The 20,515-nt window shown below is 39.6% G+C and overlaps 1 protein-coding gene across 1 annotated transcript in view; it reads left to right on the plus strand.

The window, feature by feature from the left end:
• Nucleotides 1–20,515, plus strand: part of LOC122996174 (F-BAR and double SH3 domains protein 2-like) — a 36,210-nt gene that overhangs the window by 3,870 nt on the left and 11,825 nt on the right. Inside the window, exons 3-10 of the mRNA XM_044371765.1 lie at nucleotides 3,352–3,397; nucleotides 10,329–10,405; nucleotides 11,695–11,839; nucleotides 12,818–12,951; nucleotides 14,603–14,657; nucleotides 14,749–14,877; nucleotides 14,976–15,098; nucleotides 16,865–16,960. Coding sequence (XP_044227700.1) covers nucleotides 3,352–3,397; nucleotides 10,329–10,405; nucleotides 11,695–11,839; nucleotides 12,818–12,951; nucleotides 14,603–14,657; nucleotides 14,749–14,877; nucleotides 14,976–15,098; nucleotides 16,865–16,960 — 805 coding nt within the window. The remainder of the gene's footprint in view (nucleotides 1–3,351; nucleotides 3,398–10,328; nucleotides 10,406–11,694; nucleotides 11,840–12,817; nucleotides 12,952–14,602; nucleotides 14,658–14,748; nucleotides 14,878–14,975; nucleotides 15,099–16,864; nucleotides 16,961–20,515) is intronic.

The following is a 20,515-nucleotide window of genomic DNA, read 5'->3' on the forward strand; positions in this document are numbered from 1 at the left end:
TCCAGTATGTTTATATTACGACCACCAGTTAAAATTATTTCAACTTCATGTCTGAGAAATCACATTTTGTCAGTGATTTTGGCAGACGGCGAAGACTACTACAATACCCATGAGCCTCGGCTGCTGTTGTTATTGAGAGGAAGCCATGAGTGTGAATCAGAGTGTAGTTGATTTAAAACGCTTTGTCATTAAAACTGTAAACAATAATAATAATAACCATAACCAGAAATTAAAAATGAACTGATTCACGCTGTAGGTTGTAAAATCAGTTTTCTCTTTAGATTCTGTTCGCTGTTAGCGGCGCACACGACTGAAGTTTTAAGCTTGGTGATTGGCTGTTTCTTGCTGAAATGCACCTTGGGAGCCGTAGTTAACTTCTACCCCAAAATCTTTATGTACACAGTCTTGTTCCTTCGTTTTAAAGAAACAGTTATTTTCTTTGCAACTTTATTTGATTATTCAGTCGACAGAAAATTCATCGCCAACTATTTTGATAATTGATTCATTGTTTTAAGTCATTTTTTTAAAAGAAAAAATACAAAAATTCTGTGGTTCCAGCTTCTTAAATGTGAATATTTTCTGGTGTCTTTAATCCTCTATGACAGAAAACTGAATATCTTTTGGTTATTGATGGTTGGTCGGGACAAAACAAGACATTTGAAGACATCAGGTTGGGTTTTGAGAAACAGTGATTGACCATTTTCTGACACTTTAAAGACCAAACAGCAAATCGATTGATCAAGAAAATAATTGACAGACTAATTGAGGATGAAAATAATCATTTATATGTATAGATAAACCTGTTTTTCCACCAACAATATGATGCAGTTTGTTTTCTTATGTAGTTGCAGAATTGATTAATTGAACCAACTGTCTGTTGCTTTAATTCTAAACAAATATAAATAACTGTTAACTATGTATTTAAAAGTTAGTGTATGATAACGGTGATATTTATAGAGCAAATCCAAATCCAGCCGTAAACACTAATCGTAGAAAACACAGACAGCACTTTGTTGAGATGCGTAGGCATTTTAAAGGTTGAAAAGCCAGAGGTTGCGGTTGTGTTTTCAGCCTTAGTGTTGGGTTGACTTGACAGCCTACTGGCTCCCCACTTCCTGTCTGTGGTTGGTGGCAGAGCTCTGAACAGCTGGAGGTTAAGGTCATAGAGAGCTGCCAGATGTTCTGACTGCCCTGAATCTCTCATGGTGGGAGGCTCAGCAACACAACTCTGCCAGAAACAATGTCAAACTTGATCGGTACAGGATTCGAAAGATCCTGGACGAGAAATGATTCAGCAAACTGGAAATTGCATTGAGTTGTCAGCAAAAGCTCTGTTTCGGAGGGGGGAAATGACAGGAAGTGAGAGTGGGAGCAGTGGAAGAGTGGCAGGCAGCCTTTGGAAATGCAGAGAAGAGGAAGAGAGGGAAGCTCCCAGGAAGTAAGCCAGATTGTTTAGAGTCAGGGTGGAGCATGGCCGCCAAGTCTTGACATGTTTTAATGACATAATGATGTTTTTTTTTGCTGCAGTCACGTTTTTCCCAGGGCACTGACCTCTCTTCTTTTCTTAGATTTGTGGAAATTTATCTTGAGATGTCATTAGCTTTGTTCCTGTGGTTGTAAATCAGCCCAGAATCAGTAACACACCAGTATAAAAACCGTGTTTGCCGACATTCCTCAGCACATTTTATGATTTGTACTTGTGTCACGAAACAAGCCAAACATTTCCAGCTATTTAAAACATTAGCTTGTACACCTTTATCCATTAGAGAAGAGACAGCGTCAGTGAACCAAAACTGACTGAAATGCTACCAAATGGATTAGAAGTAGACAAGGTAAGCTGTTGTAAAACTAGATCCACAGAATATCTCCTGGATTTCATTGAACAGGAAAAATCACTCAACGCTCAAAGAGCTCATGATTTAAGACTTAAAAGTTCAGAGAGGACTTGTGTCAGAGTGTATTATTAGAAATATCCACGTTAAGCACCACAGGAAGAGGGAGGCAGCTGATAAGATGAAGAGGAAGATGAAGAGGAAAAACATAAAAACAGTCAGTTTAGACAGACAGCAGGGAGGCGCAAAGGAGGAGGTTTTATTATAATCTGTGATGGAATTATTGGTTAATATACAATAATAAAATATATAAAACAAATGCAATGATTTAAGACAACAAAGCTGTGAAATTAAGAGTCATAATTAATTTCATTTGATTATTCCAGTTTGCCAATATGAACATCTATTTATACCGTCATCACAGCCAGACTTGTATTGATGAATATCTCTTAAAAAAATGCTTCTGGCTGAAGCGAGCTGGTGGTGCAACGATTTAAGGCGTTGTCTAGAGTTGCAGTGTTGTTGCATGTTGTTCTGCATCTTTCTCTTTCTTCATTTCCTGTCATCTTGCTACTGTTGCCTTTCTAATAAAGGCATAAACTGCCCCCAAAATATTTAAATAAATACTTGTGGTTGCTGGTGAGATAGAGCCATAACGTGAAATTGGCTGCAGGAAAACTCCCTCCAACCACAGACGGCTGCAGTGGTCAATGAAATAAAATATATGGAGTAGCTGACCTTTTTAAAGGAATAGTTCAACATTTTGGGAAATACGCTGATCCCTTTTCTTGCAGAGAGTTACATGAGAAGATCAATACGACTCATTTCTGTTCACCAGATATGAAGTGAGAGAACTTGTTAGTTTAGCATTAAGACTAGAAACAGGGTGAAACTGCTCGCATGTCTCTGTTCAAAGTTTAAAATCTACTTACTCTCATGTCTTGGACAGATAATGAGAGCGGTACCGATTAGGGCTGCAAATAACGATTCCTTTCATCATTGACTAATCTGCTGATTATTTTTGATTAATTGATTAATGGTTTAGTTTATAAAATGTGAAAAAATTTCTCAGAGCTCACAGTGAAGTCTTCAATTTGCTTGTTTTGTCGGACCAACCGTCCAAAACCTAAAGATTTTTAATTTACTGTCACACGGGACAAAAACCCCAGCAAATCCTCACATTTGAGAAACTGAAACCAGAGAATATTTTTTATTTTTTAACTTATTTTTGGCTTGAAAAATGATGATAATGATTATTCGATTATCAAAACACTAATTGATTAATCAACTAATCGTTGCAGCTCTAATATCAATCCTCTCATATAATTTCCCCCAAAACATATCTGTCAAACTATTCCTTCATGAACTATGAAGGAAATAGTTAAAGCTACACTATAACATTTGTATTTTTATTTCTGAGATACATATTTACATACATATATAGATGCATACAGTTGTTTTTTGCCTCATCCTTTATTGTGACTTCATCATTCACATTCACTCCTTTTCTCCTCTTCAGGACTTTTAGCCAAAAGAGGGCGGCTGTAGAGAGGGACTACGCCCAGGTAAGTAAATCTGTCGTCTTTCTCACAGAGAAACTGATGCTTGTCAACATCATCGCTATCCTGCCTTGTCATTTGCGTTACTAAAAATATCTTTTTTTTTTTATGATATTGTCTTCTAAAGACATCGTATGACAGTCGGGTTGAGGATGTGGTCCTAAGAAAGCTTTTACTTCTCATGTGGTCAGATAACTCATTATGGTAACCAGCCACAGAAAAAAACACCACAACAGAAAGAGAGAGAGGCTTAATCCAAATGTCCGGACTTCACCGCACTTGCAGACTTTGCAGACTTTGCAGGCACGTTCCCGGGAAGTCTGCGAGTGCTGAGGGCTGCCCCAAATCAGCAATGCATCAAGCCCACAAGGGGCCTCAAGAGGACTTTGTGCAGACTCGCAGAGAGTCTGCCTGGGGTGCAGACTTCACTAGCCTTCACTTGGAAAAAAACCCATAAAGTGATGATGTAAAAGAGAATAATAATACTAATTATTATTATTATCAATAATAAAAAACAATAAATAATAATAATAATAATAATAATAATAATAATAATAGGCCATTTAAAATATTTACTTTGACATTTGCTTTTTTCACTTTTGCTGTATAAATGAATTGATGCAGTGAGGTATAATATACACACAGAATGATAGGCCTATAGGCTTAATTACTGGGATTTGTTTATTATAATCTGCTAAACTAGACGAGCAAAGGTTGGTTTAAAATGTGAAGGTCCTCAGTTGAGGATTTAATGTGAATATAATGTAAACAGTAAGTCAGAAAAGTGTTCCAGTGCACACCAGGATACTAGGATAGACACTATCTATTAAGGTATGACATTAAAAAAACAAAAGGAGTATTAACAGTGTTTTGCAGTTCATGTAAAGTGAAAATCTCACTGAGCGTTTCTGAGAGTAAAGCAGCAGACCTGCACATAACAAAACCATCAGGAGCCGTTCAGAAAAACACTTTGAAATTAGTTACAGGGTCAGGAATTTCAATTTATCTCCATGGAAACACAAGAGGTGTTAAGTTCTGTCTCAGAGCGCGTTTTTATCCCCTCGTAGACTTGACATGATGTCAGTGAACGCGTCACGGTACGTACGACTGAAGTCCGTAAGTCCGGATTCAGCCGGAGGCGACATCCAGTAGTGATCCACTGGCTGGTTTCCTCCTCGCTGTGTTGTTTTTGCCCGCAGCTTCCTGGAGACATCAATCGACTGTCTGAAAAACCCCCGTCTCTCTCCGTCGGCTCTGTTCTGGCTTTTGCAGTCCTGTGAGGAATGTCCAGCGCTGCTGTGAAGAGAGGAGGCACGTCTGTACTTATCCAACTAGCATGTCTGTTTGCCCATGTGGTCGTGAGCTGGGCCAGCTTGAATACATTACATTATTTATAGTATGTGTATATGTACTCATGGGGCTGTACAGCAGACATATATGGGTTTAATCATACACTTTATATTGATTAAAGCCAGTCAAACTCTGAAATGTAGGAAGATTTAAAAAGCATTTCTCTCCAGTCAAGAGAAACTAAAAGAGGGAAAGGATATGTATGAAAATCTCTGATAACCTGTTTGTACATTATTTATGTTATTGTGTCACCTTGCATAAAAGATTTACATCGTCTCCGATCGAGGAGAGAGACTAAACTCTGCACAGAAGAGAAGCTCAGAGAGTGTCACTGATCCAGCAGAAAAAAGTGCATCTGTAATTATTGAAATTAGTTGAACCAGAGCAGCAAAAAAGTGAATGTTTCTTTTGTCTGGTACACATCCTCCTGGACTAATTATTGATCGGCTACACAGACCACTTAAAATTGAGAGTATGTGTCCAGCAGCTGGATCATTAATGTAGTTATCAACTGGTCTATAAGCAGACAGGAAAGAGAATTAACAATGTTATGTTCATCGCTGGCAAATTAATAAATTATCCTAAAGGCCCTTTTTCAAAACTATTCAGTTGATCAGCTTAAGTTATTGATATGATATGAATGAAAGTTTAACTGGAGAACGTGACTCCTGATATGCAAGAGACAGAGAAGATGTGTCACTCTGATGGAATAATTGGAAACTACAGAAACACTCGCAATTAAACGAGGTGTTACAGACTGATCTTTGGCTGAGTGCAGCCGCCGGCTTGCAGAGATCACACAAACTGGGCAAAAGCCAAATTCAGCTTTGGCCTGTAACCGCAATACTCAGAGAATTGATTGTTAATTAACAGCAGCCGGCCGAGACGTTTGTCATTTTGAACCGGCGAAAGCAACGCTCAAAAATGAGAGATGAGAAGCTGCCACCTGCATGTTTTGTACGCTGTTACTCTTTGGCAATGAGAGAGAGAGAGAGAGAGAGAGAGAGAGAGAGAGAGAGAGAGCTGTAGTCGGAGTTCAGTGAGTCAAAAGGGGTTTTTTTCTCTGGATTTTTTTGACAAAGATCATGATTTGACAGATGAAAGTGTCCATAGGGATTTAAATTTTATACCAAGATGGAACAAAAAGATGAAAAATAAAGGCTGTGATAAATGACAGTGTGTGTTTTCGTAGGCCTGGGACGATGCTTATCTCCCGATTCGATACTATCAAGATACTTGGATGAATAGAAAAGGCGGCACTATTTTCAGTCTCCTGCTCCAGTAGACTGTGTGCCAAACCATCGACTGGTCTCTTTACTCCACTGAAACACAATATGAAATATAACTGGTAGATGGTCCATAACCTTTTCATTTTAAAAAGCTAACAGCACTAATTAATGAATCTGAAAGCATCCTATAGTTTTCTGCCTGTATGACAATAACAAACTGAGGGGGAGGCGGGGTGCTCTGCTGCGTCGTTACTATCGTCATGTCTCCAGCAGCAGAGAGCAGCCTCTCTGCTGCACCGTCAGCTCCGGGGAAAGACGTTGTCGTCCAAGACGCTGAGCGGGCGCTGAGTTTCTGAGGTGAAACCGACTGAGCACCGAGTTACTTTCTTCACCTCAGAGTTGGTTTAAGTTGTTTAATGCTGCAGTGTGTGTTGGTCAGCTGGTCTCGTTTGTTGCTGCTGGAGTTCGCTGCTCCGCTAACGTTAGTGTCTGAGTGATGGCGTAGAAAGTACACAATATACTTCACATTTGTCTCGCAAAGGTGATTATTTAGTCATTAAATCAAAACATGCTTTCAACTGCTGTCTGTTTCGAAGATGAATTACAAGATAACTCCGGTGTGTGTAGACTGTCCGGGTGCTGCGCTGCCCTCACAGGTGACCCCTCTTTCGTTCCGTCAACATCACATGCCGGATTTTCAACAAAGGTCAGATAGGCAGGGAAAACCCTGGTCAGTCTATTTTACCAACTAAGACGTCACTTGCACCGGTGCACCCTAATAATTTTTCACACTATAATTTTTACTCTCATATATGAGCAAAATGTTTCCACTTTAGGCTGTCGTAAAGGAGCTGTTGCTTGGACAAAACACTGGAGAGTACAGTATTGACAGGATCGGCTTTATTTTAACCGATATTGATCCTTAGGTTCAGCTCGGGACATCTCTAACAAAAAGTGTGTGGGCACATATGGCACATATGTTACGCTGTCAGTCACCTGATTTATGGACTGTCCAAGCTCATACAAATGCAGTGCGAATGTGTAACAGAATAGTCAAACTCAGTCATGTGGGTTTCCAGTGGAGGGTTAAGATCAGCGTGCAGGCTGGTCTCTGTAACCCTTTGCATGTGTGTGTGTTTTTTTTTTTTTTTTAATATGAATTTTTCGTTCTGAAAGTCAGATTTCATCAGAGCAGAGAACACAACACAGTTCTGTCCTCCACTGCTTAATAGACATGTTGTGCTCTACAGGAAGTGTTTTCAAAGTTGGGTACAAAGAACATGACATGATGTGAATATGTTATCTCAGAGTCTGGGAAATTGTTCAGGGCATTTTTCCCAAAGTTCCGACATTTTAGAGGCAAACCGATTATCCGATGATGACAATAATTGTTTGCCCTGAAACTAAGAAAACATCTTCACTGTGTTCTTTAGTTTCAAAGGTGTTCTGTGTGTCTGGGATGTGCTGTCTGCTAGTTATGTGATCAATTAGACACCCGCTGCCAATGGATGAATCAAAGTGGGTCAGAGTGTGAACTGGAACACTTAGTTCCCTTTGGTTACACCCCCCTCTTTCTTGTTTTTTTCAAATCTCTTCTCTTTACGCGCCTTTTTCTGGATCTCTTACACCTGCAAGCTGCTTTAGCCATTAGCCGATTGCTATTCAAATCACACAGTGTGATAAAATGTCCTCCTCTGTGTGGCTCTTCCTCTGCCGTCCTCGCATCCCTCCTCCTCCTACCCTTCCCCTGTTCCCATCACACTATTCAGGCGTGTCCGCTAGGGCTAGCTCAGTTGGCGATTCTCTCTCTATCTGATTCCCACAATGGATGGGTTTGTAGCGGCTTTGAAGCTTTGGCAACAAGATCACCAAGACCAACGAGTTCAGAGCCATGGCCGTGCCCGCCTCAGGACTGCATAACAGGGCTCGTCTTTTCAGACTGAACAGAGGAAGGATAGATGGACTCATTTCCTTCACGGGCACTTGTTGGAGTCTAAAGCACACATCACAAAATTAAGGGCAAAAAAAAAAAAAATATGTAAAAACTGGCTTCTCTTTTCAAAGAAGGTGGTAACATAAGTGGAAATCCAGCTTGGATCTGGAACAACAAATAAAATAAAGAGTCACTTTATGTCCTATAATTCTCTCTAAAGAAGAAGGTTAAAGTAAATGCATAATTGTTGAATTTTATATTCCTATTGAGTGCATCATTTGTATGTAAGTTGGCTACATTTCACATGCTGTATATGATTACTGCTCTTCTGCACAACAAACACAAAGCTTAAACAAAGTGCAGAATACCTGCACGTCCAGTATAAAAGTGAAAAAACTCGATTTCTGTGTCGTTTTATTCAGCAGTGTTATGATTTATCATAATACGTTGTGGAAACTACATTTCGGAGGGATTTTTGTACCATTTTAACACAGTAATAACAGCCAAGAGGCAAACAATAACAGGCAACTTGAATTTTTAGTGGCTTTGGTAAAAGTGTTTTGTTGAGGAAAAACACGCCGCTCCTGCTGTAACTTCACTTCCTGTCTCCACACAACCACCATGTGCAGAATAGAAGAGCATACCTGAGCAAACAGGCTTTATAGTTTATTAAAGTGGTATTGGGAAAGCAGTTCGGTCGATATGCTGCTGCTCCTCTTTAAAAACATAAAGAAATTAACGCTGCATTAATTACATTTAAACACTGACTATGTTCACATACAGAAAAGAAACTGAGAGAAATCAGAATAAGTTTTTACGCATTGCAGAAACGTTGTTTATTATGAAACAGTGCTGCTGGTCAGTTATCATATTTCATCTCTAACCTTTACTACAGTATCAGTGTAACATAAAGCTGCCAGTATAACTCCATCAGAGGTGCTTTTCAGACGGTCGAATAGCTTCGGACACACTCTCGTTCTGCACCTTTTTCGATGTCAAAATAGGTGGGAGAGTCTGCCTCTGGCAATTTTTGTGCTTCCTTTTTTTATTCTTGACACGACTATTTCTCACTTCTCATGTGAATAACCGAGTGCAAACCTAAGAATACCTCTTAGGAGAGACCATGTGAAAATGCAGTTCCTGTCCCTTCAAGCTTTAAAGAACAAATATATAAAAGATACATATGTCTCAATGACAAAAAGCCATTTCTATTAACAGATAGATGAAGCCAGAAATGTTACATCTTTCATGCATGAAAGGGTCTTTAAATGAACTGACTTTGTGTGGTAATTAATACTTAAAAGGGCAACTCCAACTATTTGATGATGCACTTACATATAGTTTGGGGAACATTCAAGAGACAGATTTCTTTAAAATGGTCAAAATGCAGCAGCAAAGGCCGAGATATCCCGACTTTTAGTCCCTAATATGGGTCAACCTCCAAAAATGCTAGATCCTACAATTCCCATAATGCACCTCAAGAGCGTATATTTATCAGGCCCTCCCTGCCTGGTGTACACCCACATTCTTTCAAACTCCACACTCCCATTTTGGCAGCTTTCTTCACGCATGTTAGTAGGTTTATTGTTTTGTTCATTGTGGTTTAAACCAAATAATTATGGTGATGATTTCCAGTGAATACACAACATTATGAAAGTCTTTGCTAAAACCAATTATATAATGTGACAGAACCCAAACAAAATCATTTCACGCCCATTACAAAACAAAATCGAGCTAATTAGATGTGGTTGCAGCAGCTTTTATGGGTCTGGACCATATTAATATCACATAAAAGTGTCAGTTAATCCCACTTAGATCATCTGCACAATGCTAAAACTATGCCAGCTTGTTTCAATCAGTTTATTCTGGTTACAAAGTACGTTTCTCTGACATACCAAACATACACTGAGAGACAGCAAAGATATCCTCCTTACTCTTTTTTTGTTTGTTTGTTTCTCCCGCTGTTTACTCTGCCTGGCTATTTTGGTTCTTAAAAGGTTAACCTCACTGTTGGCCGAGGTGCAGGGACTCAGTTTATCTTCAGGGGTGAATGTGGGCTAAATAAATTACATTTTTATTCCAAAAAAACGAGCCTACGTCAGCATAAAAACCAGCAAGTAAGCCAAACTCTATACTAGGCTCTGACTAACAGGTGAATGAATGAGTCCATGCAGTGTTGAATCACATTGAGATCATTTTAAAAAAAAAAAAAGTTAAAAGATTTTAACTGACTTTCCTCTCTTGAAGGAAAGAATAAAGTGTGTCTCCTCATGCCTCTGTCCATATGCTCTGGCTCCTCAGTGGTTTATAGGACAAGGTCAGGAGGGGTCACGGTCTTTTAAGCATGTCCCGTGTGAAGAGGAGACACAGGAAATGTGTGTTGGTGTCAGAGGTGAAAGGTCATCCTCTCTTTGTCTTCTTGCAGGCCCTCCAGAAGTTGGCAAATCAGTATCTAAAGAGGGAATGGCCAGACAACCTCTCAGAAGAACAAGCAGATCACAGGTAACTCCTCTCACCAAAGGGGAGGATTGTGTGAATCAGTTGTGTCCTCTTAAATTTCATGATACCTTCCAGGAGATCTCTGTCAAATCAAATGCTTATTATATGGTTCTTCATACCTCCAAAGTGACCGCTTGGTTGCATTTTGTCACCGAATTTCAAGATAATTGACAAAAGAAAATGCAGATTAACATGTGTTTCCATCCCCTACTGTTATGCTAATATTAAGAGTTTGGCTCATCAAGATAAATGGTCGGTGGTGATAATTCACCAGTTAGGTGTCATGAAGAAGACACAATGAGATGACATCATTTAATGATGGAAAAACATGATGAAAATATGACATTCATGCCTGTTTAATGTATTAATTTGAGGAACGATACATTCTCCTCATCGCTCCACACAGATCTGATGTTTTCGTCTCGTTGGTGGAGTGAAAAATTGAGTGACGTTTAAAGAACAGGTTCACAATATAAAACACTAGTCAGGTGCCTGTATGAACATTTTAAACATGTTTTACTTGCTGTAATAATTCCTAAAAGATCCGTTCTTAATGTGCTCTCCATGTAAGTGATGGAGGATAAAATCCAGTCCTTGTTTTCTGCAAAAATGTATTCAAAAGTTTATCCGAAGCTTATATGAGGCTTCAGCTGTCCAAATTAGTCAAAGTAAGTGGATATCTCCAAAGGTTGCAGCCTTTTTAGAACAAATTTACCTCTTTTTTGTTACAATCCCTCCACCGCAGCTCAACAGGGAAACACAAAGAACAAATTTATACTTATGAGACTTTAAATTTGACAGATATCCACCTGATTTGACTTATTCGGACGGCTGAAGTCTCATATTAGCGTCAGGTAAACTACAAAAAACACATTTTTGCTCAAAACAAGATCTGTGGATTTTGTCCTCCATCACTCACATTGAAAGCACATTAGGAAGGGAAACAGGAACTAGCCGGTATGAACAAGAGGAACGATTACAGCGAGAAAAAACTGTTTCTGTTTTCATATGACTGTTGTTTTAAAACAGACATCTGTGAAGCTATCCTTTAAGTCACTTGCTTCATGTCATGATTCTTCCCTTTGTTGCATCTTTTATCTTTTACAACTTTTCCACCTTAACCAGGCTTAAAAACGTTTATGTGAGGTTTGGGCCGTCTGTTTTTTTAATTTCCAGCTACTCCCTCGCCTCTCTGATGGAAACATCAAACAAAAATATATTAAAAATATGATTCATGAGCTGTTTGAAAGAAAGAACCTGTGTGTGTGTGTGTGTGTGTGTGTTTGACTCAGGAACATATACTGCGTATGGAGGGCCTATTTAGAGGGGACGGTTCAAGTCACCCAGTCCAGAATCAGCGCCTGTGATAACTACAAAGTCCAGGTTGCAGATCCAGCAAAGACAGCCAGACTGCAGAAGGAGCAGCAGCTGAGGAAGGTAATGCATGTCGATCCCTCGACTCTGCTCAGGTTTCAGTCACCTCTGTCCTTTTAATTCACACAGCTGAGTGCAGAAATAGGGGAAAGTGCTCTGACTCTGAAGGAAGGGCAGATAAAATGAAGTTTTAAAGATACTGGTATTGTTTTAGATTAGAACTGCATATAGCAGTAATAGTTTTATGTGCGCAATAAATCACACAGCTCCGTCTTTTTGCACATATGCAGTAGTACTCCGCGACACCTGTAAACAGATTTTGATGTGTAAAATTGGTGGAGTTCCCCTTTTTAAGCTGATTTGCATGTAGCAGGGGAAAACCGAGACAGACTGCAGTCAAATCTGTGCTCTGGCTAATAAAGACACAGACTATATGTGGCTAAATGTAAACAGAAGTGTATTAAATTGCGCTTGGACTTTGTCCGGATATGTAACTCTTGAAATAAGTGTGAACGAGGTCTAAATACATGAGTAGTAGTTGCAGAACAAGACAAATTCACATGTTCTTTGTCCTCTGATTATTGTCATTTCAAAGAGGGAACTTTATGTAAACAACCATTGTAATACAGATAACAAGTGCAATAAACAATCTGCCAACTGTGTGCAGAGGTCACTGCAGTCTCTCTCATCATTAAGGACCAGTATCGGTTGGATCACTGTATGTCTGGAGGTTGTTCCCTGATCGTAAGGTCTGAAGCCGCCTCGACTCAGCGCTGAAACGTAACCAGCGCTGCTCTGTGGTTACTGCCGTCCACGTTTCACTGCCTCCAGCCTACAAGGCTGCTCTTGTTCACTCTCACCTTTTTGAGAGATGCCATTGTACCTCCTGCATAACACATGCCATCATGACATTACCCACATTGTTCTGTAGATATGATCAAGAGGCATTTGCATGTTTTTCAGGTAGTTCATAGCAGGAATAATAATTTACATAAATGTAAATCCCTCTCTCGTGTTTCCTCTGTGTGTGTGTGTCCTCAGTGTATCGAGCAGCTGACGGTGGTCCAAGCTGAGCTGCAGGATTCGGTGAAGGACCTCACCAAAAGCAGGAAGAAGTACCAGGAGGCCGAGACGATGGCGCAGGCTGTCAGAGAGAAGGCAGAGCTGGATGCCAAGTATGGTCTAAATTACTCCACCTCTACCTTTGTTACATGATGGTGATTGATAGGTTCACAAGCAAATGGTTGAAGTGAAAAATGTTCTGTAAATCAGGTTTGTCTTTGCTGCCTGTTTAACACCACGTTTATACATTTAACTCTTAAGACAATCGCTGGACGAGCTTAAGAGCAAACAACTGCTAAAACAAATAGTTTATTATTGAGCTTGTTGTTTGAAAGAAAATTAATCAGCAGCTTTTATGATTATCAATTTATTGTTTCAGTCATTTCTTAAATCCTAGTTACGGCTTCTCAATTGCGAGGATTTGCTGGATTTGGATAATAAACTGAACATCTTTTGGTTTCAGACAAAACAAGTAATTTGAAAATGTCATCCAGGGATTCGGGATGTTTTGATGGACAGTATTTAATTATTTTATCATAGACCAAATGATTAATGAAGAAAATAATTGGCAGACTAATCAATAAAGAAACTAACTATGTGTTCTCAACACACTCAAGACAATACAAGTATATTACAGAGCTGATGTACAGCTTGGTGAAGGATTGCTGTCAGGAAGGCTTAGCAGCTGGATGATCAGTCATTCTAATTACTACAAATGCCACTTTTCTAATTATGATCTGTATGCATCAGTTAACTGGCCTGTTGTGTACACACAGAGGAAAATCCTTTGACTTCCTCTCTGTGTTGATGTACTCACAAACATTTGTATGCATGCAGCTATTTTTTTATGCAGAGTGACAAACACTGTTCCCTCTGTTGGCACTTCCTACATGTGTGTTGTTCCTCTGTCAGTCAGTACATTTGCATGCACCAGAGAAACCAGGTCACTCAAAGAAAACCAGGTTAGGCAGGTAATTAGAGAACATGTTTACGAGCACTGTAGTAACCTGGTTACTGTGCATTTGTGTATGCATGCATCTGGTCAGATAATCACATTTCCCACCCACCCCTGACATTACTTTAGAAGCACGGCTCACTCGTTACTGTATTAGTGAAAGAGGACGCCGCTGTCTGCTGACTTTCTTTTCTCTCGAATGTGTCTGGATTCAACAAATAGTCAAATATTCAGCAGTGGAAACAGACTTATTTAGACCTCTTCAAGGGTACATTATGTTAGTTTCAGTTTTATTCAGGCTTTGGATGAAATGATTTTAACTACAACAACAAATCGCTCAGTGTAATTATTCTCCTTTCATCCAGCTGCTTTGATACTCTCTCTGTCTGACGTCTTTTGTGTAAAAAATGATTAGAAATATAGTTACATGTATACACGGCCAAGAAAGGTGAAATCTAACTGGGAAAACCGAGTACAGAAACCAGAATTTCTCTTTACATGACTTTTAAGAAATAAGCAGACTGGAGAAAGCTGACTGTAACCCGGTTACTTGAGTTCATGTTAACACACTGCTTGTTTTTGTCTCTAACTTGTCGTCTTTTCAACCGAACTGTTTATGTTGTTTTTAGCCTTCTTTGAATACCTAGCTAGCCTGCTAGCTTTTGTGGTTTTTTCCCCTCAGTTGACCATAAAAAAAAAACCTTTTGAGAGGCCTCTTGTTTGAGAATTACTCAATACATGGCTGACCTGAGTGAATTAAAAAAGAAAAAATATATGTTGCTCATATGCAAAACTTTCCTTTTGTTCAGGTCCAAGCTAAGTCTCTTCCAATCCAGATCCAGTCTGCAGAGGGCGAGTGTAAAGGTTGGTATGAGGTTTTTATAATCAACAAAACAGCTCCACATTTTGTGATATTTCGGTGCAGCAGTCATCAATGTGGACGTTTGCGTTTCAGCTGAAAGCCAAGAGGAGCGAGTGCAACTCCAAAGCCACCCATGCCAGAAACGACTACCTTCTCACGCTAGCAGCCGCTAACGCTCACCAGCAGCGCTATTATGACACAGACCTTACGGACTGCATCAAGGTGAGGATGCAGTATACACTTGAACGGGCAGGAGGACGGTGCGAGATAGAAATGTACAAAAAACCCTAAAAACATGTTGTTTTTTTCTGTGTCTGCAGGTCTTAGATGGCAGAATCTACGAGCAGGTAAAAGATTACCTGGTCTCACTGTGTCAGACCGAGCTGGAAACTTACCAGGCTGTCCACAACACCTTCAACCAACTCTTGAACAGCTCAAATGGGGTAAGTCTCCAAACCCGCTGAACCACCTGTACTTCACATCCACGTTTGCATCCATCAGTATCACCCGGTATCTTTGTGAACGTGTAAGGAGCTGAACCCGACTGCTAATTAATTGAATGGTTTGAGTTACCTCGGAGCTCCTCGGTTACATGCTCTTGAGCCGTCGGCCTCGTTCGGTCTGGTTCGTTCGGGTCATCTTGCCTCTCTGGAACTAGAGTGGCATTTTGTTTCTGCTCAAGACAGAATATGAACAAATTATGAGCAGTGGGAGCCTGTGTGCTGCTTCCTGTGTCATCACAACCCCTGACAGATCTTGTGTGTGTGTGTGTTCTATGTAGGGTCGGGCGATTTATATTGAATTAATTCAATTAATTAGAATTGCATGAGGTGTAAAGTGTCTAAATCGTGAAAATCAAGTTATTAGAAAATGCACAGAAGGGTTATTGTTTGTCATAAAGTAACATAGATAGCAGCTGCTACGTTGCTACACTATATGTTCACCTGGCACAGTTTACAGGAGTGGTGAGCTGTCTCTGGCTGTCTTGTTGTGAATTTAACGGTCACATCTACAAGAAGAGCAGACAGAAAATGACTCTGTGCACTGATCTGAGGTCTGTGTTTGTGTTTGTTGACGAGGCATCATCTCTGGTTACGAGTGTTGGCGTGCTCTGAGCTAGCTAGCAGCAGTTATTGCATTTATTTATGGGGATAGTGTACAGTTTTTAACTTAAATGATGCACCGTACCAGATTTAACTTCAAGCCGATTTTCATCTGCAGTCCCTTACAGTTAAAACATATAACAGCAACAATAACAAACAGTACAAAGCAAAGAACACACAGGACACACTACACAAAATACAAATCAACAACGCAAGCATGTCAAACCAAAAGCTGCAAGTATCAGACTGATTTCTTGTAAAGAAACACAAACAACAGCAGATAATTTAGTGAATGAACAGATTAGATGACTGACGATCAGGAGCTGTGTCCGATATTCTGTATTTTATGCATAATGATGGCAGGTTGAGCAAGTCTTTTATTGTTCTTGCTCAGTTGTAAAGAAAAAAAAAAGCCATATCACCTAGCCATACCGACTATATGAAGTTCCTGTGAATATTTTATTCTTCATTATGGTGTATTATTTTGTCTTACTGTAGTTTTTAAATCTATTTCATCTCACAGCTTATAAAAATCTGAAGAAACCTAAATGTATTCTCCCCTTTTTGGCTTTTCTGGTCTTTTGGGAGCAACAATAACAGCATTCAAATGTTTAATATCAAAGCAACAAGGAAAAGATTATTTAGAAAAAAGTATTTTGCTTTTTATTAGATTGTTGTTATCATGCTCGTCTGCTTTAACACCCCTCACAGACTGCTTGTAGACAAATCTCTGCTCCGTTATCTGGAGAGACTCAGGACAGGCCGCACTGACTGTTCTACTGATACCATAACAGAAGAATATCAAACTCACTGAACGTCTGTTAATGTGTGATGTCATCAATTCAAACCGCAAAATAGGAAATGTCACGAATAACAAAACTGATAACACAGAATTATCACGAGTCTCTTTAGTGATGTTTTCAAAATATAGAGAAATTACATACGAGAATATCAAGTATGTTAAATCACCGTAATATCACTTAACCTACCAGATATGTTCTCAGTCTTGATACGGATATTATAGTAATGTTTTACATCGTCACTCATTGAATTTGCTGCAAAACCTTAATATGTGTTTCATCTTTTGTCTTAAAACACACACGCAGGTACGGCAGGAGTTTCATCAGCAGCTGTTTGTACAGAAGAACCCCATGTTTCAGCAGGCCGCAGACTTCCTGTACCAGCCCATCGACTCCGATACGGTAAATCCTGATGTTTTAATTACTTTGTTTGATTATTGCTTAATGCAAAAAAAAAAAAGAAAACCGAACGACACAGCGTCAGTACATCTGCTCAAGAGCAATTTTTCTCTCTTTTTGTCTTTCATTTGGTCCCCAGATTTTACTTTATCATGGACGTAGATTCATTTGAAGTAGATGATCACAGCTCAAAGTTACTAAAGTGTTTTACATACATCGTCTGTGTTGTTTATGTTGTATGAGACACCTATGGCAACAAAGATGACACACTCGCTAAAAATAGACCTGCAAATGAATGTCTGAATCCACAGAAATCCAACGTCTGCCACCCCTGACTGCGTAAATACACTAAAATATCATGATGTAAATTCAATTTGATTCTTTATTTGTTTGTAAAATATAACACAATTCACCCTGTTTATTTCAATGATGTCAGATTTGATTCACAACAGTTATGGTGACTCAGTATCGCAGTGAAGAAAGGACCTGTTTCTAATCATCTGCTCAACCATATGTTCAACCGCTAATATTTACACAGAAACAGCCTCACACGTTAAAAGCCAGTAACCAAATTCTTTCTCTTGTGTTGCTAAAAATAAACTCCTGATATCATGACTCTGTAAACAATGATGTGGGAAACAGATGGCGGCCTGGAGTAAATATAAATATAACCACTTGGAGTACAGACAATATCAGCAATTTATTTCAGTCCATTCTACATTTAACCGTACTGGGAAAATTCACATTTTACGTAACATCACCACCACTTTAAGATAACAGTGACTTGAAACCGTCATGACCTTTTGAATAAAAGTTTTACATCGTTTTAAAAAAAATCTACGCATACTGTACATTTGGAACAGTGCATAACAAATGGAAATGGGGTGATTGTGATGTGTTTTTGTGCTCGACTCTGCAGACACAGAAACTATTTAACAAGCAGCGTCATACGACTCTAAGTGATGGCGTCAAAGACAACAAAAGGTCAACTTTAACCAGTTTGCAAACATACAGTATAAACTCCAGACCGAGTGATTATCTGGTTGATTACACTCATATAAAATTATTGATGTACAGTACTCGTATTCAGACTCAATGAGCTGACACAGATGGCTCCGGCAATAAAAAAAAAAAAGGCTCAACTTGTGCCACAACACCGTGCACTGTCATCGGTCACGGTGCTGCAGTGACCAGTTAAACACACACACACACACACGCAAGTTCACAGTCATGAAGAAAGTAATCATACTGTTTATCTTTTGACTGTCGTAACAGAGTTTGGATTAAAGCCGCTGTAATAACTTTCCAGAGTTGTAAAAGGAGTATAAACCGCAGTGGACTGTTCCAGCATCTGATAAGCCTTCAGATTCATGGATCTATTACTGTATCGTGTTTCATCATCTCTTTCCAGTACCTAACGCAACAAACCCCACACCAAAACAGCCCCTTGGATTTGTTCTAAAAGGATAAGTTCACAGTTTGAAACCTGTTTTTCTTGCTGTTTTCATTCCTCCTGTTCATACTGACTGTTAGAAGATCCCTTCATAATGTACTTACAATGTCCACAGACCTCCTTTTGAGCAAAAATATATTTAAATGTTTTTTTTTTTAAGCTAATATGGGTCAAATCAGTTTAATAACTTATGTTAATATCTAAGTTAATGTGTTTTCAGTGCCAAAATCCGTCTTTTTGTTACGATCCTTCCGCTTCCGCTGAACAGGAAAACACTGTCCATCGAGACACAAAGAGAGAATTTTTTTTCTCCTCAAAAGACTGAAACTGTGGAAAATATCCACTTTATTTGGTTGAACTTTTAAATACATTTTTGCTCAAAACAAAAACTGTGGTTTTTGTCCCCCATCACTTACATTGTGAACGCATTAAGAAGGGGATCTTCTAATGATCAGTATGAACAGGAGGAATGATTATAGCGAGCAGAAACCTGTTTCAGTGTTCATTTGGGCTCCTGATGGTTGTTTTGGGCCATAAAAGTGGCGTTTTATGGGTGAAATTTTCATCCTATCACAGCTTACGCACCGCTGCTAATCCCACCTGACTCATGAACACTATTCCAAGTGCGATCTGTTCTGCACACCTGTTCATGAAGCCGTTAATGTCTCACGGGCTGGAATTTGTATTTTTGTGTGTCCGGTCTTAATGTGAGTAAAGTAAGTAAGAAAATATTAGTGCTTCACATTTAAAAGCATCAAACATGCATGATAGTAAGATAAGAATTATATTTACAAAACAGAAAATAGAGTAGAGCAAACATCAGTAAATAAACTCTATGAGTAAATATATGATATTGGTAAATATAGTACGTTACCTCCTCTGACCGTGGCAAAGTAGTGACAGCCTGTATGCAAACTGTATCCATTTTTAGTTTTATTCATGTTTACTAACTTATGCAACATAAATAAATGTCAACTTCAGTCCAGAAATGTTTTATTATGAGCCTTTAGACACCGCATGTCTGCAGATCTGCCAGTGATTTACTGGTGGCTGCTGTACATGGATGTGATGCGTTGAAGTCCGTATCACACGCACTTCTTTCCCAGCTTTACTAGTCCGTTTCCCGACTCCGCCGGTCCTCTCCTCCTTCGCGTTGGCCCTCTGCTCCGCCGGACAACACTGGACAATTTGTTCAAACTGCAAACGCTTGCGTTGTTTTTATTGGAAGTCAAACAAGCAGCAGCCTGTTCCTAAAGAAAACATTAATGGTGGAGAGCTTTCCCTCCCTTCCCTCCCTCCCTCCCTCCATACCACTTGCACCAGACAGAGGGATCCGGTAAGGAATAGAGCTGAACTGGGAGGGAGGGGCAGGAGGTAGGCCGGGCCCTGTGAACAGCCCATCTGTGAAAAGGAGGCATTGTGAGCGGGCCTCATCAGAGTGCACTGACCTTCCCCACCCCAGCCTTTCCCTCCACACACACACACACACACACACACACACACACACACACACACACACTACTGATGTCATGTGGAAACCTCTCAACTCACATTTTAAGCATTTGTTATAATCTTTATTAAAGGGGACATAACATGCTTTTTATGGCTTTCTGTAATTTTTATACTGTTGTGACGTCTGATGTCTATGTTAAATATGGTCACATGTCCAAAACTTGACGTCACACTTTCTCATTCAAGTGATTGGGAAGGTGTATCCAAACTTTTGACTGGTATTATATGTAAAAAAAAATGCTCCCTGCAAGTCAAAACTCAGGGCTTCAACTTGATCTGAATGCTTCATTTGCGATATTACCTCTGCTTCCTCCTCGTGATGACATCAGATCGTTCGCACATGCCGTCCTTTCCGTAGTCTTTGTTGCTGAGGTTGTTCCAGGGGTCGTTTGCATTGTACGGATGCATTTGAGAAGTTCGTATTTTGAATAGCCTCCGAAGAGGAAGCTTCCCGGAAATGGGCCAATCAGAACAGAGTGGGCTCATCAGGAAGGGGCGGCCTTAAAGAGACAGGAGGTAAAACGACCTGTTTCAGACAGAGGCTGAACTGAGGGGGCTGCATAAAGAGCCACTATAAGATAAACTGTAACTCA

The sequence above is a fragment of the Thunnus albacares genome, chromosome 13 (genome assembly GCF_914725855.1).
Source record: "Thunnus albacares chromosome 13, fThuAlb1.1, whole genome shotgun sequence".
In the NCBI taxonomy this organism is placed as follows: Eukaryota; Metazoa; Chordata; class Actinopteri; order Scombriformes; family Scombridae; genus Thunnus; species Thunnus albacares.